General features: G+C 42.9%; 2 protein-coding genes and 1 non-coding gene across 3 annotated transcripts in view; 2 read left to right on the forward strand and 1 right to left on the reverse strand.

Annotated features, from left to right (window-relative positions):
- Nucleotides 1-22941, reverse strand: part of Fili (Fish-lips) — a 96579-nt gene that overhangs the window by 58515 nt on the left and 15123 nt on the right. The gene's annotated exons all lie outside the window — the stretch shown is intronic.
- LOC6624735 (probable cytochrome P450 6a14) lies at nucleotides 14138-15834 on the forward strand. Its single transcript, XM_002049702.4, has 2 exons — nucleotides 14138-15248; nucleotides 15316-15834. Exons 1-2 carry the CDS (start codon nucleotides 14165-14167, stop codon nucleotides 15729-15731), a joined length of 1500 nt encoding a protein of 499 aa, XP_002049738.1. The 5' UTR covers nucleotides 14138-14164; the 3' UTR covers nucleotides 15732-15834.
- On the forward strand, nucleotides 20700-20771 carry TRNAW-CCA (transfer RNA tryptophan (anticodon CCA)). Its single transcript has one exon. It is a non-coding gene; the product is annotated as a tRNA-Trp (tRNA).

A 22941-nucleotide genomic window follows, 5' to 3' on the forward strand; every position in this document is an offset into this window, starting at 1 on the left:
GGCATATCTGAATTGGATTACATCACATAATGCTGATAATAAAATTCCTCTAATCGATCTGTTTACAACCATACAGAATATGTCTAATGAACCCTTTATAGTTCATATTGAGGGCTGTAAAAGCCAACCACAAGAAAAATATCGTACAACGTAAACGTAAACATTTCCACATGTTATTTATGACGCGATATTTAGAAGATATAACGCAAGTTTATAACTCAAACCGCAACGAACTGTAAAAATCAATTACAAGTTCCGAGAGACGCGCAGCCAAAAACAGACACTTACCATAAATAATAAAGGCCAGGGCAAGAGAGTGGAAAAGGCCGACCCGGCTGGCGCAGATAGAAATCTTTACGAGCCCGAAACTATTGTGGCCAAAGAGCCAATGCATACAATCAACCCAAATAGCCAGCCCACTGGACAAAGGAATGATACCCAGTCAGAGTCCGAGTCGGACTCGGAGCTGGCATTAGAGCTGAAGTCGAAGCCCGCACAATTTTGATTGCATTTTGATCGACAGGCTAACAAATATATATAAAAACAACGTTAACGATGACCGTTCGTTGCGCGTTTTTGGGGCGGGCTGCTTATAAAAGCATAAAGAAACTCTAACAAAACCCAAGCCCAAAACAAAAAGCATGGCCAAAACCATAAGCCGATGCCGCTTAAGCGCAACAAAACCAAAGCGCAGAAAGATGAGACCACAACGAAACGGGGCAGAGGAAAGAGAAGACAACGTTGGCCAAGTGGCGGGCGGCATAATCAGATATACCTGATGCGCCAGCCACAGTGGATACTGAAATGAAATGAAAGGCTGAAATGAATATGAAATCAAATGGTTGGATTGTGAGATACACAAAGGGGGATGCAAATCTAGACTCGAATCTCACTAGTTAGTATGGCACTTTTTGTTCAGGATATATTTAATAAAAATGATATCATAGAAAAAATCTAATATATTGGGCGACACTTCTAATGAGTAACTGGCTTGAGAACGAGGCATTAAAAAAATGTAATAAAATATTTGTAGTACTTTCAGTTCATTGATTCCCCTTTCACAGCAAATCACATTAAGCCTAGTGAACAGCGTAATTATTGTGCAACAAATCGTCTTAGTGGAGGCATCACTGTAGCTCTTTTCCAGTTCCATTCGATTCACGCAGCAGCTCTTGCGTTTAAGCCAATTTTACCTGCTGGCCAAAACTATCTTAAAATCATGAATGCATAGCCCAATCCCAATCCCAACCCATCCAATCCAATCCAATCGAATCCCAACCCGAAACAAACCAAATGATTTGTGCGCATATTTCTTAGCGTTTCTTTTCAAACTTTATTTATTTCTATGGAAAGTCAAGCGATTCGTTTCATTTCATTTTGAATTTGGTACGCATCGATTTTGAGATTTCAAGATTTGAATTTGCATTTATATTAAGTTTAGTGATTCGGGGCTAACAAAAAAAAGAGGCGTCACGAACAGTAATTGCCTTGATTGATATGAAATTTTGTGTCTAGTCGTGGTCACACATGATAGAGAGGCGGCCAGAGGCTTTCACCTGCTTGGGCATAACAAAACAATCCTTTAAGTATATGCACAGGGTTTTAACAGACAATTCAAATGTTGGCTTCTGCATCTAGACGTAAGCGGGTGAAGCAGAGAAAGGGGATTGGAGGGTGAAGAAAGAGTTGGAAAGAGAACTCGCATTTGTTTTTATCATTTTGGGGAAATCTCTTGCAGCTACGTGCTGTAATTTTTTATGGCCCGTGTGCGATGATCCTCATCAGCGTCAGACGGCTTGAAATTGGCATTGTAATCGACATCTTTGAGCTGCGAGCTATATCGAAATCTGAGCTACAACATGCGAGAGACGCCCCCTCCACCCGTTGAAGCTACAACTTCCCATGCTCATCTTCATGCTCTGCCCACGGTTCTTGGCTCTCCGGCCTTATCAAAGTTTAATAATCTGACATTTTGAGTTTAAATGAGTCGTCGTCTTTGGTTCGCTGACTAACTGCTTGACTCTGCTCCCAGCTCCCTGCTCCCTGCTCCCTGCTCCGTGCTGCCTGCTGAATGCCGAATGCTCAATGGGCTTGCATTTAATATGACGCTTAATGCCGCTGATCTGACTTCAGTCTGACACTTTAGTGGGCAGCATTTGTTGGCCCGAGTGACAGACAGATCGGATTGCTCTGCTTGCTGTACACAAGTGTCAATCAATGCCCACTAAATGTCGCCCATTGAGGAAATGAGTCTCATCTGCCAGCCGAGGGCGTTCTATAAAGTCAATTATGGGTCATATGCTCGGATAATGCACTTAATGCAAGCTGGATTGAGTGGTTGAGTGACAATTAAAATGGGAAGAGTCAGGCTGCGGAGAAGGAGCAAACGTCAAACATACTTTAAGAATATGAAACAAAAAACAAAATAACAAAGTTCAAATAGACAAGCCATATCTGCGACCTGTATGCAGAGTACAAGGACCCGGAATAAATCGCATTCTTAGGAACTCACTTGGAAATAGGAATAGCAATAAGAAATGCAATGTCGAGTAAAACTCCCCTCTACAACTTTCCCACTCAGCTGTAAGTCATCAAAAAACTTTCTAGTAAGTTGCCATTTCAGGCCGTAGGCTAAATGCCATTTAATGAAATATGCAAATGAATTTATATTATTATACACCAGGGTCTACCTACCTATACAAGCCGTCAACCTACCGAGCGACTGAAATAATCAAAACAAACCTATAATTTGTTTTAACAAGTGAAACGCCCCAAGTTTCGTAATTTACCCTCCAGCCCCTGCCACCGTCACATACTGAAATAAGCGCCACAGGAAAAGTGAGCCAAGACGAAACGAGTACAAGACTGAAAGACAGGCGGAGAGTGCACGAGCTCCCCCTCAAATGAAGCGAATAAGACGCAGAATTGGTGCAGACAATTTGCATTATGTTTCCGAGGGCTTTGAAGTGCTTCGCAGAATTCACGCTTTCCAGAACGGCGCAGGCAAACGCCGGGCAAGCCGAATGAGAGCCGCCTGCGAAGCAAACGACCTTTCATTCAACAGCAGGCAACAGATTCCTGACATTCTTTCATTAGTTCATTACCACACGCAGCTCAGCTGTATGGCCAGATATACAGCGAGAGCTGCAACTGGCTTCTAACTAAGAGAGAGCATTTCATGGGAGCCGGCAGATACACAGCTTGACACGGTCTGATGACCAGACACAAGTCACAAGTCACAACAACCATTAGCTCGCCTCAAAGGTGCTCTATTGATGCCATCATAAAGGACCTTTAGGCAGTGTCTAGACGGCGTGGGCTCAACTGAAACAGAAACGTGTGCCAATATAACGACCATTAGAAAAGTTGTTGGCCGAGGTGTTTTCGCAGCAATTGCAATTAGCGATAACTTATCTAATCTCTACTGGTAATGTCTATGATAAGACTAAAGTGACTTTAAGGCTGCACAAAACAAAAGAGCTTATAATCTAGTCAGTGAGATTATCTCATTAACAAAAATTAATAAAAATATAAACAAAATAAACAGTCGCCCACAATCAACTGCGTAATACTCATTCACAGTCTAATAGAATCTAAATCAAGCTACCCGACAAGTTCCATATAAATTTCTAGATACTCTACACTCTATATATTCATTCCTTGTATGGCATTTATATTAACTTGTCCAATACAAATATATTCTTTTCATTTTGTAAACAAGTAGACGAATTCCCTTTCCATCGCATGTTATATGAGTTGCCTGATTGAGGCCGTCATTTGGTCAACCGAACAACGAGGATCAGAACCCGAACCTATGGAGGGTCGCTGTCTCTTCACGGCTGTCAGTGTTATATAAAAAGTTGGGTTGACAGTTGAAGCTTTTTCCTCTTACTTATTATAAGAATATAAAAAATGCTACTATTATTTCAATTAAAACGCGCAGCTCTGTTGAATTGCCATAGAAACTATGCCAGACGACACATAAAAAAATTGAATTAAACACCAGACACCGGCAACACAAATAGAGATGGAGAGGGAGGGATGGAGAGTGATAGAGAGAGAGAGAGAGACGTAACAAAAAAGACAGCCCAAACAGCTTCATTTAAATAGCACGCAAGGGAGTCCTGGACAGTGCAGCCCATGCCAAACCATTTCCCATTTTCCCATTTCCCATATCCATTTCAAGTTCTCTGGGCAGACAACACATAATGAAAAAAACTTCACACACAAAATACAAACAAAATGTTGAACGCGTATTAAATAGTTGCCATTTTTTTTCTCTCTCTGCACGTGCGTTGCCTCTCTCAGCCTCTCTCCATCTCTCTGTCCCTTCCTGCCATTGCTCTCTTTGCCGTGCTGTCGGTGCCTTGGGGGCCTTTGCTCTGGCGCTGTTACGTGTTTGGTTCATAGAAGTAAATAATTTTCAGGTTCAAGTGGCATATAATTTTTTTGCTACCCCCGCGACTCGACAAATTGCAGCCGAGCCAGGAATCCATGGGCATTTGAGCGGGGAACGAGGGGAGGGGGGGGGGGGGGGGGGCGCCCACATAAATAACGCCATTAAACATGTTCGTCGATGGGCAACAACTTGCCGCTCGCAGCCCTCTAGACAGTCCCTGCTGTCCTCTGTGAGTCCCAGAGCTCCATTTTTATCAGCCGCCCATTTCAAGTTTCTAAACATGGTTTTTTTTTTTTTGTTTTTGATAGCACCAGCTACTGGCATGTTCTGGTATTGGTCCAGGACCTAGCCTGGCTGGTGTCCTGGCTGACTCTGGCTCCATTCATGTCTGCCATATATCAAACGAGCCAGCTCATGTGTCTGAGCCCTGTCGTGCGGTTGCCTGACTGCCAGCCTGTTTAGTGTCCTGGCCATGCCCCCTTCCCACCCGAGTCGCTTGCTCTGCTTCCCGACTCGGCTTAATTGCCAAATGTGTTTAGGTGTGGTTTTCAGCCATGTGCCGCAGCACTGAGAGCACAGCACAGCAGCTCCTTGCCTCATTGTGCTGCCTTCGTATATTTTTCTGCACGTTTCGCCACGGTAAGAGAATTAAAAATACGGCCATCGGGAATGCGAATGGATGGCATGGGGAGACAGATACATTTCCCTGCCCGTCGGATTTGCCGGATTGCTGGACTCGGGCAAGTGGCAACGGAAGCGCAACGTCCAAACAGCTGTGGCCTCTTTTCGATACATCGCACAAATTTGCATGTTTGGCTGCCCCTTGAATGTTGAGCTCGCAGCTTTTGAAGTTTTATGGCTGCCATTTGAGAAGTTTCATTTGGGGTTGGAGATGGTACCCAAATTGGAACTCAGCCTGAAGCTCAGCATCTAGGCATGGTATCAAAGGAGAGACGAAGGTACATTTAAAGCTATTGTTCTCTGTCAATAAACTTTCTAAAAACACAAAATCGAAGATACTCTGTACCTATAAAGTGCCTAAAGGGGATATTTGGCAGGTCTCTCTGTAGGCTAAGGATTGAATGAAAGTTCTGATCGGCATCTTTAGGCCTGGGTACAGGGTATTTGCTGTTCTGTTATCTTACGAACTCTACAAATATATTTTATATTTTAAACCCTCCTCTAGCAGCCAGCTCACGCAAAGCTCAGGCCAAAAACCACCGTCCGCACCGTACTGCCCAGCTTTATTTTTACTCGCACTAGCAGAGAAATTAAAAGTTTATCAAATAAAAGCACAACTAATTGATTTCTCGTGTCTGCGGTGAGGGTTACTGGTAGTAGGGAGAGGGAAAAACAAAATAAACAAATTCAAAACCACAGGAACAGGTGAAGGAAGGTGAAATGTCAGCATAACAAAAGGATATACAACAAAAGTAAAACCAAAGTCAACAATGGAAAAGAGTGTAAATAAAATGTCGAGGCGAGGTACGTGATAAACGCGACAATTTCGTGCTATAAACAAATTAATCGAGAGAATTGCATAAAAAAGTATAGCAAATGCGAGAGACAGGGACGGCACCTGACAGTTATTAAACAGAGCGAGAAAATATAGAACAGGTAGCCGTAATAAATGATTAAATAAGCGTAATTATCACCTTTATGCTGCGACGCCGACGCTGACGCTAACGGCGACAGAGGCGTTGACGTCGACGTTGACGTGAGTACAATGACGATGGCCCAAAAGAATGATGGCGACACGCACAGCCTGCTCCCACACTTCTCTCTCTCTCTCGCTTTGTCTCTCTCTCTCTCGCTCCCTCTCTCCATCTCCTGCTATCTCATTTTCCGTGTGCGCGACATTAAAACAAATTTTATTACTTTAATTACTTTATTTACATTTCGGCAAATGGCTGCCAGCGACGTCAACGTCATGCATTAAACAGGAAGTGGGCCCCCCAGCAAAAAGGACACGCCATCCATAGCGGAAGTCAGCAGCGGCATGCAAGAGAGAACAGAAACTAAGCATATTCTGTCTGCTAGTCTGATCAACTAGCATATACCCTGTACTCAGGCTTGAGTCAAACAAAATCTATCATTTATGCAGAAGAACAAGAGTTAATGCCAATTAATTTAAGCTAATTAATTAATGCAAATAAATAACTAAAGTATTCTTGCATTGATCAATCAAAATGACCACACAGCCCATTATACCCTGTCTGCTTGAACTTATGTTTGTTGCGTATAAAAAGGAGCCAAAAGAACAACAAAAAGTTCACTTCGAGACGTGGCACATGGGTAATTGTTGTCCTGATGAGCTGCGTCATGCAATGTGTTAAGCTTGGCAGTTGGCACCGAACTTAAACGAGAGAGAGAGAGAGAGAGAGGGAGAGTTGGAGAAAGCGTAATGTACCCTTGTAACGGTACATTAACATAGTCATAATTTAATTAAAGCGCCAAGCTATTGTTGTTGTTGTCGAGATTAAGGCTAATGATAGTCTGGATATCATTTTTATAAGCCAGACATTGTCTAAAAGCGATCTGAATTATATATATATATATATATATATATACATATATGTGATTAAATAGGGGCTTAGCTAAGTTGGAGTTGACATTGATTTGTATTTACCCAAGCACTTGCTTATGCGGCGACTGCTGGGGGTAAGATTAGACGGCTAATAGATTAATGTGAAATGTTTTTAGAAAAAGAAAACTAATGAAATCTTTTCCTTTTAATATTTGCCGTAATCCTTACTTTTACACATAAAAGACCACAAGATTTAGCCTTTTAGCCTGGAATTAATCTCAGTGTAGGGTTCAAGCTTCTTAATTTAAAAAAGGGTATTCGAAAATTCAATTTCCGTTGCACACAAAAAATAATAATTCCAATTCTTAACCGAGTTGTTATCGTTCCTTTTTCTCAGTCCTTTTTGCATAGATCCACACACATCTTAAATAAATTAAATTTGTATACTCTGTGCACGAAGGGAAAAAGGGTATATGCGTTCTGTGTAACTTGCAATGTCTTAGAATCAACAATCTAAAATTAAAAAAAAACTCTTCACGACTGACACTGAAAACTGCGTGTTGCTTAGTCGGTAACACCCGAGATTTCTTTGGGCTTTAAAGTGAATTTCAGTCTGTGGATTTGGATGAGTGTTAATAAAGTAAATGATTATATTGCTGCGTAAATATTTAAACATGCACTGGGCTCCGTCTGAGATACAATGCCACAACTTGCCATAAGTTAAGCCAAGAGAAATTTGCCAGGTCATTGGGCTTGGTTGGGGCAGGGCTGGGGAAAGAAAACGAATATCCCGGGGCAGGACTAACAAGTATGTAGAGTCGAATATCTTAAGCATTTGCCACTAACCACGCAACTGGAGCTACAAAAGGCCAACGCATGTAATTTAATCGATTGTAATAGGCATGAGCAAAAACGATGACGATGTGTGATTAGGGATAGAAATAGATGTGGACTGGGCAAAAGATGGAGCAGCTGATGGGTGGCTGGGTGGCTGGCAAAACTACCAATTGGACACACACGCACGAACGCAAACGCGTTTTAAATGCGCTTTTAAAGACCATTAACAGAGCTCAGCTCGAATGAGCTGAGATGATGATGATGATGATGATGATGATGATGACCCAAAAAACAGGTGGCAAGCTCTTTGTATGCTGCCTCTGCTTCTTCTTGCATAAGCTGCAGCAGCAGTTAATTAGCTGCCACTTCTTCCCTCTGGCTCTGTCTCCTCTATTAGGTTGAACCAACATCTTCTCTTTGATGTTTTATTGATGATTTCGGTGATTAGCTCCACAGCTGTGTATTTCCTTCATTTTTTTTGCTCACTGCAATGCAAATACTCTTCACTCGGCTAAATACCTCCTGACATCAACTTGCTTTAATTAGTATTTAATATTTGCACTGGTAGACATTTCTGAGCGAGTTTCCGTCAATCATTAATCAAAGACTGGGACTGAATGGAAATGTGACTGTGAGACTGAGCGTAGAGATGGGTTGTTACTCTTAATTGTAGCTTTATTTGTTTCCATATGCTAGAAATACTTCAGGACCATTGGCGGCAACTTGTGAGAAAATTATATCTTAGAGTTAAGTTCTAAGCCTGGACAGTAGGCGAGAAGTTATACGTACATTAGTATGGTAGAAGACGTCTTTGATCCCATTAAGCATACACCTTCTTGATGAGTATCTACAACCGCTCGTATGTTTCTCTCCTAGTTATTCATATTTCAATCAGATCGGTTCACTATATCATGAAGGAAGTTGAAAATAAGTTAGGCACACATTTTTCTCGACAATCCTAAATTTCACTATGCTTCCAACGTATGATCAAACCCCTATTTACATCAAACACCTTCTGATATATAAAAGCTTCTAATATGATTAAAGCTTTCATACCAAATATCTATTGTATTCTTAAAACAAATAATTCGAACATAGCAAATTCGAGCTTCTCATATATGAGCAACAACTTGTCATCGGGCTACTATGCTCCCATAGGCAGAATCGATAAAAAGTTAGTATATTCTCACATATTTATAAAACGCGTAAGCCATGTTTTTAGAAGGGTATTTCACGTTTGGCTTGCTTAGTTACTTTTCATCTCGCCTAAGAGTTTATAAAGTTAAATGAATGCGAAAATCTTCCTTTAAGCAGCAATACCTATAATTGTTCTCTACTGAATAATTTTGATATCTCGTGCTTCGTTAGCTTTACCCACACCTGGTCTGTAATGAAATTAGCACACCGCAAAACCGCCAATAAAATGACTACCAAATATGCATTTCTGTCTCGTTCGGTTAATTCATAAATATGCCCACTCTCGGCCAGAGGCGCATCCACTCACCATTGGGTTTCCCGAGGCTGCCTTTGACGAACTGGACAGAAATGTGCAGCGCTGCCAGCTGGTGCCAAAAATGTACAATCCCAACAATTAAAATACACAACAAGGCACGTTAATTGAGCCAAACATTTGCGTACGCGGTCAACATAATCATTCCGTACATCGGCGCGATGATGATGGAAATTTTCATATTTTTTGCAGCGGCTTTTCGGGCGTCGAAGTGGAAAGCAAATCCAACACTTGACAAGCTTATGAATTTTTCATTGGTAAATACTCGGTTTTGTCAATGGGTGAAGAAGATGAAAATGCGTCACAAATCGAATCGAATCAATTCAATTAAGGCTGGTCTGGCCCCGCCCCCTGTTACCCGTGTTGGGGGCCTGGATTGCCATTACCATATGTCATCTGACGAATTCATATTTCGCATGTTTTTGGCATTTAATTGCGCGTATTTGAGTTGTAGTCGTTGCTCTGCCGCAATTTTCAATTAAAATTTATGAATTGAATGGCAAATGGAAGCCTTCGTCGCCGTCGTTGTCGTCGTCGCCCATCTGTGATCTCTGCCCGTTATCCATGTTTCCCTGAGCACGCATAAATTATGGAAATTCATAAATGCCAACAATAACCCGGGCGCAGTCACAAAACACAGCTAAGCCCCGGCACGGGCAGGCTGAGGGCGAATTTTCAAATGCAGCCGACAAATATTTTCGCATAAATATTTGTTTCTGTTATTTGGCATTGTTAAATGCATAAATATTGCGCTGCATTCCAGCGCCCTTTTCTATAGTTATTCTTTCTTTTCGGCAACAATTTTCAATTAACAATTATTTTGCACTCATTGCACTGCTCGGCAAGGGGCAGGCGGGCAGCCGACACTCGTCTCGCCTCAAACCATTTCATTGACTGTTTTTCGGGGCTGATTTTGACATCAGGCAAATTGAAATGTAATTGTTTTGCCAGCCGTATCTAGCCCCATCCAAAGTCGAATCCGGCGCCAACTCTTTCGCTCTGCCAGTTTATTTAACTGGGTATTCCCCTTGCCAACAGCACTCTCTGTTAATGATGCAGCCACAAAATGCCGTTTGCATATGTTGCCACTCCCACGGGTAAGCGAGTATTGAATCTGGCTTTGGCTCTGGCTCTGGCTCTGGCTCCGGCTGGCTGCCAATGCGGCAACAGTCGGGAGCACATCAAAGCGCTTTTGAAAGTCAAACATATATATGAAAATGCCATAACCAGGGCAACATTAACATATACATATATTTGCATTGATTGCTTCCAGCCTGGGAATTTGTAGCCCATTTAAAGTTTTCTAATTATGATTTATATACATTAACGCATGGATATTAATTATAGAACTACAACTTACTTTTGTACAATAGGTATATATATATATTGTCTGTAAAATAGTCCAAGTCTTACCTGTAAAGGAAAAATGAATATATTTATTATAAATATTTTAAATTAATGCATTAGCTGAGGTGTCAGAGTGCACATACAACCCATAAATGAACTATAGTAACATTTGCAGATGCCTAGCTTAGATCTTTAATCAGCAATCAATCAATCAGTCAGTCAGTCAGAGTCGGTCAGTCAGAGACAGTCAGTTTTGTATATACACATATATTTATAAGTCTCCTCTTAATGCCGCAACCATGTGCTTACCCACCCACCACAAAGGTTAACCACGCACCCTTGACCTTATCAGATACTTTGCGGAGCACCCAAAAGTGCACCTAATATCAACAGCTGTTGTTTGTAGTATTTGAGACCCTGCCCCCTGCAACAGTCGCCCGAACTTGCAACGGAGCAGCTGCCTTTGAAAAATAAAAAAAGAATGCATTTAAGCGTCGCACCTAATTTCAATTAAAATGAAAAAGTGAACCCACTTGGAATATGGATAAATGGGCGAAGGCAAAATAAATAAAAATTTGGGTAATTTGTAATTTTTAGGTATTTCGCTAGGCACCGACAAAGTGAAAATGTAGCAATATTTCAACCCGCACACCCGCACACCCACACACACTACACACACACATTCAGTGTGGCTTTCAGGTGAGTGCACATTATTCATTACCAAACAACCCCTCAGCGATGCCCAGCGGAGTCGGGGTCCTGCCTGGCAAGTCCTGTGCTTAGGCGTGCCGTGTTGATGTGCATGTTATTATCCATTATATGGCTGTAAAAGGGCACCCACCAGCCCCCACCCCAACGGCACACATACAACTGTGTGTGCTATGCATATATGTGTGTGTGTGTGACTTGGCCCACGGCGGGCTTATTGTTGTTGTATTTTTTCCGGCTTGCTGTTGTTTTTCAGGTTGCCTTTTTAAGTATTATTAATTGTCTGCCATGTTTGTTCTTGCCACAGGACATGTGTGTGTGTGTGTGTGTGTGTGTGTGTGTGTGTGTGTGTGTGCCTGGGTGTGGAAAAGGGGGCATGGAGTCTGAAGCAGAAGTTGGAGCAGGAAATAGCTGCTACTGCTGTGACTGCTGCATATTTGTCCGCTGTCAGAGAGCATTATGATAAGAATCTAATTTAGAAATTCATATTTTGTTTACCTCTGCGACTCGCACATGTTTCAGTTAGTCCAGCTGTTGGGGTTACAGGCTGAACCTGAAGCTAATCTATATATATTTTGCTATTTTATGGCTCAGTGAGCTAATTTTGGCTGCTTAATTTGCCAGAAAATCATAGCAGCAGGGGCGCAGGTGAAAGCTGCGATGGGGGCTCACCTAGGTGATTCTGCCGCAGTTGACCTGCAAGTGTCACGGTGCGCTTTTGAGTCGAGCTTCAGGTCATTGCAACAAAAAATATAAGACGCAAATCGGTTAGTATCTAGCCTTGTATCCCTTTGTATCCGAACAACACCCATTATTAGGCCTAAGTCGAGCTTAGGCTAAGTCGGATGCCCTTGGGGTGTAAATTGATTTGATTTTGAAAATGCATGCTTCTCTTTTAACCTAAGGCCAATTCGTTCTGTTCTTTCATTTTGTTGCAGCTTGTTCTATAGCCTAGCCTGGGCTGGCCAGGTAATAGGCTTATCACCCTTGGCTCACCTGCAATTGCTGTGCAGCCTGTCTGCTCTTTCGACAAATGCAATGTCATGTCCAGTTGGCTGCTTGCCACTAGGCAATGCCACGCCCCCAATGCCAAGTACTACATTCACAAAAATTGAACTTTCAGCCACATTTGCAACATGCAATAAACAAAAGGCATAAAAAACAAAAAATACAAAAAACAAAATGTAATGTTAGAAAAGTGTGCCCCTAGGCTGCATACAAAACAAAAGTACAAATTACACACGAGTCGCATGAAGAGAAGGTTGAGAGAAGACCCGTCCTACCCCTCTCTCTCTCGGACCGATTTACTGGTTCAATTAGCTGGAAACTATGGCCAGCTGTCTGGCCCATAGCTGCAGGCCGGCGACATGCCGATTTTCACAGCACATTTAGAAAAAAGATAGCAAAAGAAAGAAACTGAGTAAGAGAGCGACAGATAGAGAGAGAGAGATAGAGAGAGAGATAGTGAGATATCGCATCCCAAAGCACAGATCGAGGGAGCAGTTGCACATAATTCGCTTATTTTATGCAGGCAGCAGCTAAGATCACCTGAGATCGGAGCTGAAACCTGTCCATAAGTTAACATGTTTATTTCGGCATTGATATTCGACTTGGGTTCGGGCCACGAATGGCTCATAACTTAACTTTCGAATAGCCACAATTAACTAACTCCACGTAGTTATCGCCGACCGCAACTATCGCCAGCCCCCAATCGAATCGGGGCTCTGGAGGTTGTTGTGACATGCTAAGTGAGTCACTTTGTGGAGCCAAATTTACGAGTTCTGATAGAGCAGCTCTTAAGATCCCCCAGCTCTGCTCGACTGGCTCGTGTCTTGGCTGTTTATTTATGCGATGAGCTTGCAAGCAGTTGTTGACGCATCCATGAGATTGCGAGCTACTCCAAAGCCTAATGTCTTCATCATGCCAGCTGAGCAGCTCGACTGCGGCTCCGCTCATCATATGAATGATCGCGATGTTCGGCTCTTGATTCATAAGCCCAGCCAATAAAAGCCTAGACAATATGCGACAAAGTGCTAATCAAGTCGCAGTAGTTATCAAAACTCACAGCTTCCAATTTGGGTTAAGCAATTATTAAATTTAGCGCATAGACGAGAATTATAAAACAGTTCGCTTTTAGTATCTCTTGTGTGCACATACTTAGCTTAGGAAGTGCAAGTCATGTTTGCGCAAAGCAGCCAGTGAAGTCGCCCAGAAGGGTATATACACTTCGGCGAAGATGTACGTGTTTCATCGGTTCTGAAAATTCCACTTAAAATTGTGAAAAATTGACGGAAAACCAAGCGGATTAAAAATTATTTGGAAAACTATGAATGGCCCATCTTAAGTATATAATTTGCCTTGGACGGAACATGGGTGGAGAGCTGAGTTCTGAAGCTTCCGTCAATAGATATTAGTTTATTTCTATAGTTGGCTATCGTGCATAATTTTCCCCAAGTATGCCCGTTTGATGCCTAAGCCTCTGCTTTTTATGGTAATTTACAACAGCTGTGATATAACGATAAGCTAATGTTTCAGTCAGAGAGAGAGAGAGAGAGAGCGAGAGAAATGAGAGACAGAGAGAGGCTATTGGAGAATATGAAATAACAAACAAAACGTCAAGCGAATAATGATGCAACGCAGTCGTGCGGTATTATCAATTAGAATGTGCTACACAGAGAGAAAATAATACGTTTATCTATGCCAAACATATGCGCTAGTCAAGTGGAAAATTAGCTAAATTTCTCTCGCTGTATGGCGGGTCCGGACGCTTGGCTATGGAATGCATACGTTGCCCGGACAAGAGAGTCAACGATCAGTCTATTGCGGACAGTTGGTCATGTCGCTTTGGTGGTTCAGTCTCGGGCTGCTGGTCGCTATCTTCGGGCTGCTCTATGCCTGTCTGGAGCGCACGTACAGCTACTGGGCGCGTCGGGGGGTGTTGCATGAGAAACCGGTCTGGTTCTATGGCAACCTGCGCAGTGTGGGCAAGACGACAACGGTGCTGGAGCCGTTCCGTAGATTCTATGAGAAGTACAAGGGACAGGCGCCCTTTGGCGGCTTCTATTTTGCACTGCGCGGCGCGGCCGTGCTGCTGGATCTGGAGCTGGTAAAGCTGGTGATGGTGAAGGAGTTCCATAACTTTGCGCATCGTGGCAACTACTACAATGAGCAGGATGATCCCATTTCGGCGCATCTCTTCAATTTGGATGGTCGCAAGTGGCGCGAGATGCGCAACAAGCTGACGCCCACATTCACCTCGCTCAAGATGCACCAAATGCTGCCCACAGTGGTTGAGATAGCCGAGCGCTTCGTGCAGGTGGTGCGGCAAAAGGTTGAACAGCATCAAGGTGGCGAGGAGTCGCCCGTAGAGGTAAAGGATCTGCTGGCACGCTTCACCGTCGACATTATCGGCAGCTGCGCCTTCGGCCTGGACTGCAACAGCCTGAACGATCCGAACGTGGAGTTTCGCCGCCTGGGCCAGAAGACCTTCACGGAGCGGCGACATGGCCGGCTGGCCTTCGCCCTCATTCAGGCCTTTCCCCGCCTGGCCAAGCGGCTGCACATCAAAATGGTGCAGGACGATGTCAGCGCCTTCTACATGCGCGTCGTCCGCGAGACTCTGGACTATCGCGAGCGGAATGGAGTGCAGCGCAATGACTTCCTCAACCTGCTCATGGAGCTGCGCAACGAGCCGAATGGCGGGTTGACCTTCAATCAGATTGCTGCGCAGGCTTTTGTCTTTTTCCTGGGCGGCTTCGAGACCAGCTCCAGCACCATGGGCTTTGCGCTGCACTTGCTCGCCCTGCACCCAGAGGTGCAGCAGCGCGGCAGGGAGGAAGTGCAGCAGGTGCTCGCCAGGCACGGCCAGCTCAACTATGCAGCCTTGAGGGAGCTCAAGTATATCAAGCAAATCATATACGGTAAGTGAGGGGCACAGTCGCATTACCTTGCAAAAGTCACCCTAACCAATTCTGTGAACTATTTCAGAAACGCTTCGCAAATATTCAATTGCATCCATTCTACTGCGAAAGACCATTGAGGATTTCCAGATTCCGGGCTCAACCTTTGTTTTGGAAGCCGGCACACCTGTCGTCATACCAGTCGATGCCATACACCACGATCCGGACATATATCCGGAACCAGACAAATTCGATCCCGATCGCTTTACGCCCGAGGCCATGGAGGCGCGTCCCTCAACCGCTTGGCTGGGCTTTGGCGCTGGTCCGCGCAATTGCATTGGGCTACGTTTTGGCGAAATGCAAGCACTGGTGGGTCTGGCTGTGCTGCTAAAGAACTTCAAGTTCTCGCCAGCCAAGGAGACCGAGATACCCTTGCAAATACACAAGACGAGCTTCTTTCTGCAGTCACAGGGCGGCATCGTGCTCAATGTGGAAAAGGTTTAAAGGTTTCAACGTGCTTATTAATGTATTTATTATGATTAATCCCAAACCAATTATCAACAAAGCCAAGCTTGAAATTCGAGCCACACTAATAATAAATTTTATATTTTAATTCCAAAAATTCTACTGCATATTATTTTCTATGAAATGCGACAATTCCAAGGCAGGAAATTCACATTTGTAACGCGCTTATCAGCTCTCGATTCGCTACAGTATGAAACAGATGGAATTCTTGTTTTCGTATTTCTTTGTATTGTGCTCAAAATGTCAGTCATTGTGATGAAATAATTTGGAAAAATTTGGGTTATACAAAGACTAGAATTTGGGTGTTGACACATCGTTTCGATTTGATTGTTGTCCGCTGGGCGGGAGCGGAGACCTAATCCAACTCTTAGACTGCCTAGCATTAATACTTGAGCAGCTTCTCCCCCCTGTCTCCTGGCACTTGGTGCCGCAAATCAACTAGAACTGTCGTTGGGATAAATAAATTATCACACACTTCAACAGGCAGTCAGCATTAAACTGAAGCATTGCTGTCAACCAGGTAAAGATTGTCATGCATGCAACTTAATTAGTTATGCGATCCGTCTAGGGGTTGGGTGCGGTGTGGAGTAATCGGGGTGGGGGGGGGAGCTTTTCCAGTTGCTCATGATTTGTCACACAATAAATTATGCAATTTCACATGCCAAAAATGAAGACACTCGAAGGCGACTTATACAACTGTCGCTATTGTTGCGTGTCTTTGTTCAATCATCATCAACAACAGCCATCCATCCATCCATCCAACCATCCATCCATCCATCCATTCATCCATCCACAGCAACAGCCTGCCATGGGCTTTTGCATGCCATCGAATGGTCGACATCTCACTTGAGCTCCATCTCGCTCTTCCTGTGCATATAAATAAGTAAATAGTTTGTACACAACATTGACTTCCATGTGTAAGTGTCTGTGTGTGTGTGTGCGTGTGTGTGTGTGTATTGTTGTGCTCATGTTGATTGTAATGTTGATGAACCTGAATTATCACATGCCGTTTGATGGACTGCAAACACGCACAAAACTTCGGACACAGAACACAGACTCTATGAACTTGTCCATAACCATAAATATTCGTGCGGAATACGTATTATACATATATAATATATATATATATATATATATATCTCTAGATACGGCTAGGTATATTTGCTTTCATGAGGCTGTTGGCGTCTGTCAAGTTGATAATCTCTTGACACTTTGATGAAATGCCCTCACGCTCTTCATCTCTCTCTCTCTCTCTCTGTTACGCTCTCTCTCGCTGGCATTGATAAATCGCCGCAAGTGACAAACAAGAAAAGCCCCGCGCCGCCGCTAGATGTCGCCACTTTGCGCTTGTCTTATCAATGTAGGCTTCAAATGTTTTCTTTTGGTTTTCATTTTTTTTTTTCCCCCCCATTTGTTTTTTTCGCTGTTCTACATGTAAACGGCTCGGACATTGATTAATTTCATAGTTAATTTGTCGGCATTAATCAGTATTAACTTAAATGGGCATCAGCACGCCCCCCATTTCAGTTCTTTGACTGCATTAGTCCATAAGCATGGGTATTAACTGACAGCCGGAGTGTTCTTTGTGTTTCCCATTTTTCTGTTTTGTGCTTTCTTTTAATTAATTTTTTGCATAAAACTTGACTTAGTTTTCTAGTTTTTAAGCTCATTGAAGCGTGTTTTTCAATTAATTGCTTGGGATTTCCTGCTGTAAGCCAAGGATAATGAAGCAATTAGCTGAATGGTCTGCTTTTATACAACACACAGGTGAGAACAAGCGAGCTGTGAGGTGTGCTCAAAGTGGAATAGGTACCGTTTTTTGCCCTGCTATGATTTCTTAACGACTTTAAAGCCAGCCAACGAGTATGTGGATTAACATTCAATGTTCGGCACTTACCCTAATCATAAACTAGCTGTTATTTATTGGGCTTGTCCAGCTCAATTTTGTTCGTTTTTTCCTTCAAATTTGCAACATCTATTTTCCACCCATTTCCCAGGCGTGGAAATGTCCCAAGTTTAGATGAAATTGATTTATGACTTAAAAATTTATGAGATTTATGGATTTATGGACTCGGCAGTGCGTAAGACACCAATCAGACAGCCTGCCAGGACAAATAGTTTTCTGTGTATGTTGAGATGGAGTTCAGTCTTTCAACTACTTTTAGATATAAGTTAATTGTGCTCGGGCTGCCCAAAACCATAAGAAACATGAAAACTTTGGTAGTTATCAGAAAACCGCAAAGCATTTGCCAACACTGGGTTGGCCACCAGAGTTGCCACAGTGCGTTCCGTTGCTGAGTGACTCTTTGGCAGCACGAATGTTTACACACACGCACACACACAAACGCACGTGCACAGCCAAAAAGCCTTTAAGCACGTTTATGGGTTAAGCAGAGCAAACATGAAAGGAGTACGGACTTCCTTTCAGCTCTTCTGGCTTCCTATCCGTATCCCTATGCGTATACCTATTCCTATCCGTAGATTGTATTTGTTTTCTTTTTACATTCTTTCCTACAAAATGGCGGCTCGGCGCACCTGTCTCCACTTAAGCGTGAGTAATGGGGCGACGGATGGCGAACTAATGCAACACGGCGAATTCAAGTGCCGAACATAACGGTAAACATGCTAAGCGGTTTTGCCATGGCCCGGTGCAAGCGCTGGGGTCGGGCCAAAGTGTTCGGCAGAGCAAAAAGTCAACGGAAACTGTTTGCGCAACCCGAAGCCGAAGCCGACAATAGGGGCAGCAATAGAGGAGTGAGAAAAGCACGAGAGGCGCCAGCGGAGGGTGAACGAACGATGAACGACGAGCGCTGATAAAAATGCAAACACTTTTAGCGCTGACTGCAGTGAAAGTGTCAGTGGTTAGGTGCTAGGGGGGGGGGGGGGGGGGGGGTGTGCCTTTTTGTCTGCCCAATTGTGGTTTACGAGCTGTTCTGTCCTGTTCTGTCCTCTCCTGTTCTGGGTGCCTGCCAATTGACGGCTACTTGACATTTGCGCTGCTGTTTACACACTGTGCGCTCCAAGCCAAACACTCAAACACCCCCCCCCCCCCTCTTCATTTTCAGAGAAGAGTAAATTCTGTGGTACACCCAACCCCCCCCTCTGGACAGCATAAATATTATTTTAGCGTGTGAAAAGTGTAAAGTGCTATAATGTTGGCAAAACATACTATATAACAATTTCCCCCTGACTCGCACACACACACACCACACACACACACACACACAGCACTTAATACACTCAATGTTGAGCGGCCGAAGTTAACTTGACTTGACTTGGACTTGGTAACGACAACTTGTCCAACTTCAGCGACAGCTCTACAAATGTTGTTTCACATTTTGTTTGTTTTAAGCTGATCAAGCTTTGCAACACTTGCAAAGAGTATATATGTAAGCATGTATGTAAGCATGTATGGACGCATGTCTGTACGCATGTATGCTCGTATGTATGCATGTATGTGCACCAGCTCTTTATGGTTTCATTCACTTCTTTTACATGTTCACACTCGAGTTGGTTAAGTGAAGTGTTGGAGAGTCGTTAGGATTGCAGGCATGTTTGTAGTGTTTGAATGCATCACACATATGCTGAAAACACTGTTTGATGAATTGGGAATGACACTTGGCTTAAGCTGGCTGAGTTCGAGTTATGCGGTAATAACACTTGCTTGGTTTATGGCTCGCTCTTTCATTTTCCCAACCATCCTTAAATAGTAATTTAAGAATTTCTCTGTTACGTTTTTTTTTTTTGGCTAACTGACTGATGATCAGTGTCCGGCGCAAGTGGAAAAGTGACTGATTTAGACGATCATTTCCTTATATGCTCGGAGCACCCACAAAAGACTTCCCCCGGCGTGTGAACTTGTCAAGTCCGATACTTGAAGAGTGAAAATTTTACGATCAATTTCCGTTGCCCGAAACATAACCGAAACATGTTATGAGATCCATAAATAGAGAAACGGCACGGAAATAGTAAACCCATGTAGGCAGCCGCACTAAATATGAACATTAGAAACCATAAATATTAAAACATAAAAAAATAGCCATAAAAAAGGCATCCCGCGGACAGCCACAAGCCACATTTTCTCCAATGTAAATTCAGTGCTGGAAAATTAATTTCTAAACAATGAAACCAGCTGGAGTTCTACGAAGGGAATGCCACCCAAAAATTGTGGAGGAGTCGGAGTCTCACAATTAGTCACAATACACGATCGCTGTGAAGAAATCGGAAAATTTATGGGGACTGTCTGGTCTGGGTGCCTTTATCGAAATGCATTTCCATTTACAAGAACTAATCCGATACCCGAGCTCTGGCTAGTGTATAAAAATCAATGAATAAATAAACAGAACAACGGCAACCCTCCAAATGTGCAGCATTTTCATTGATTTTCATTAATTTTCTCAGTTAGTCGTTGTTCCCGCCTTGATTTATATTTATTTTGGCTTCGTTGTGTGAATTCTGTCGGCATCGGCGACAGCTAAAAGCTTTGGCGGCACACGTCTGCCTTCCAATCAGGTGCCTTTAGTCGGCAGGGAGCTCGCAGCAATGCGCGATAGGCTATAAAATGTATATCCAATTTGTAATGCATTCTGGATAAATGTGTGCCCTGTTCCTAGCAGGAGTTAAAAGCAATTCGAAAAAACCTTAAAAACAATACCGAAATACACAAATAACTAATCGTTAAATTGATTAATTTGATAAGAATAAAGTTTAAATGTACCGCGAACATTATCGTTTCTGTTCCACTGTGTCTAATGATAAGATACAATGTTCGAAATGCATATGTATATGTGCGCACACACAGTCATACGTGTGCTCTATTACGGTTAATCTAAATTTACATTGTTGTTGCATTCCATTTGTGTCTCATAAATATGCGCTTGCAAAATAGAGAACAAGTTTAGCCTGCAATCAGCTGAAATAAGCAGTTAGCAGCGGATCAGTACATGTGACTCCGTGGCGCAACGGTAGCGCGTCTGACTCCAGATCAGAAGGTTGCGTGTTCAAATCACGTCGGGGTCAGTTGGTAAATTTCATTTTTTCTTTTTTTATGAAAAGAAATGTATACAATTTTTTTTAAGGCGAATCACATTTGTACACATGCTAATTATAATATATCAAAGTTGTATATTCCACAAATTTGATTAAACCTATAAATTCTGTTCTATATAGTCATTCATAGCTCAAGCGGTTTTTGTTGCCGTCATAAATATTGCAAACATATTTCAACACCGCAACTTTATACCAATTGAACCCACAGCTTAACAACTATGATTGCTTAATTAGCGACGTTTTTGTTTCATAAATGAAAACAATTGTAAATGTCAACAGTTGTCGCTTGTCGCCTGTCGCATTCACTACACATAATTACAACAATAGAAGCAACAACAACAGGAACAATAACAGCTGTTAGGTCAGGGTTACCACCCGCGGTCTGTCATGTGGGCTTCCCCCAAATGCAGTGTTGTGTCACATCATAAAAGTGTTAATTAGTCAGCCAACGAATGTAAGCAACATACTTAGCTCCTGTTTGCGATTCTCATTAACCCTGTTGTCAAAACCGAATTTTGCAATCGCAACATTAATTATGCAGGAAATTAAACAAATACATTTATGAACGTGCACAGAGTCAATAATTATTGGCTGTTTCTGATGTGCAAATAGTCGAAGCTTAAAGCTATTTTCACATTTGCAGTAAAGGTAACTTTGCGTTTTGACAGATTTTGCTTCAGATTAGATTAAGTGCCCTTACTCAAATCTGACCTTTGAGCAACTAATGTGCCTGCAATGAATATGCTTCATTTTTGGGGTTGAGTCAAGTAAGAGAAATTCAATATGTTTGTTTCGTTGACGTCCCAGATTGTCGTCAATAAATATTTAATTGATTTCTGATTGAAAGATACACATGTGATTGCCACGAAATTGATTGATTGATAACAGAGAAATATGAGAACGTTTAAGAAAAGTCAAAATATGTGAGAACGTCTGCATAGTAAGAGAGCCATCCAGATAGCGCTTCAGTAATATTTTTCCTACCACAAAAAATGATACACATTTAAAATTGTAATTAATAATATATTGGAAATTTAAGTGCTTTCTTGGTCAAGTCAAGGCAAGGCACACGCCCACTTAAGCACACACACAAGTTCAACTATAATTACGTGGGGAAAAACTAAAGTTGAAAAACGACAACTTTAAGTGCCCCGCCTGGCTGTACTCCCCTCTGCCCAAAAGTTCAAAGACTACTTGTCAGTGAAAACAGTTGTAAAAATTCCCATGAGCAGCGCGAAACTGAAAGCGCAAACGGTCAATATGACTGCGGGGGTGTGCAGAGGGGCGTCGCCCATATACAGGCGCATCATATTTTCTAGACGCTCATATAAACAAATAAAAACCCATTAACGAAAACCAACAACTTTACATTGATGTGTGCGCTTCTCTCTCCCTCTCTCTCTCTCTCTCTGCCCCTTTTCGTTTTACCATCACTCCGCTGTGATTAACGGCGCACTGTGAAGGGCGCAAGAAAGTAGCGGCGAGCAATTAACAACTACAACAGCAAACAAAACGAACAAGAGAGGAAGAGAGGAAGAGTCGCAGCAGAGACATCAGCGCAAAGAGTGACTCTGCGACTGAGGCAGCGGCGGACGCTGAGCGCTCAGCACATGTGCGGGCGCAGCAGCAGTTCAAAAGCAACAACAATGAAAATAGCGATAAGCAGCAGCCGCAGTCGCTGCAACTGCAGCCCATTAGATAAGCAAAGCGGCGCAGTCGGTGGCCCAACTTGCCCCGCACCGAACTGTGCAAGGCGCAGGGCCCAGCTGTGTTTGCTCTGCCGAAGCGGAGCGATGTAAAAATAGCGCAAATCTGCAGCCATACAGAAACACACACACACACACACACACACACTCGCGTACATTTTTCGTGTGAAATATTTTAATATTTGCTTACAAAACAAAAAGCAAAGAGACGAACTTACAATGCAAAGTACAATGAGAAAAGAAAAATAAAGTTGCGGGCGGCGCGGGGTAACCAAATGTATTTCTTTGACAAATACTCAATCAGAGCAGCAACCGCGCTAAATATGTGGGCAACATGTTGTCAACTTGACGTAAGGACAGAGGCGTGGATGATGGTCAAAGGGGGACAGTCGCAAAAAGGGTTAATGAAATGTAATAAAATATGTTATATTTGA

The sequence above is a fragment of the Drosophila virilis genome, chromosome 5, assembly GCF_030788295.1.
Source record: "Drosophila virilis strain 15010-1051.87 chromosome 5, Dvir_AGI_RSII-ME, whole genome shotgun sequence".
Classification (NCBI taxonomy): Eukaryota; Metazoa; Arthropoda; class Insecta; order Diptera; family Drosophilidae; genus Drosophila; species Drosophila virilis.

Excerpts from the sequence above, each read along its gene's own strand:
- LOC6624735 (XM_002049702.4), top strand. The coding sequence starts at position 14,165 with ATGTCGCTTTGGTGGTTCAGTCTCGGGCTGCTGGTCGCTATCTTCGGG. Across the intron at positions 15,249-15,315 it reads TATCAAGCAAATCATATACG|AAACGCTTCGCAAATATTCA; the intron begins GTAAGTGAGGGG and ends GAACTATTTCAG.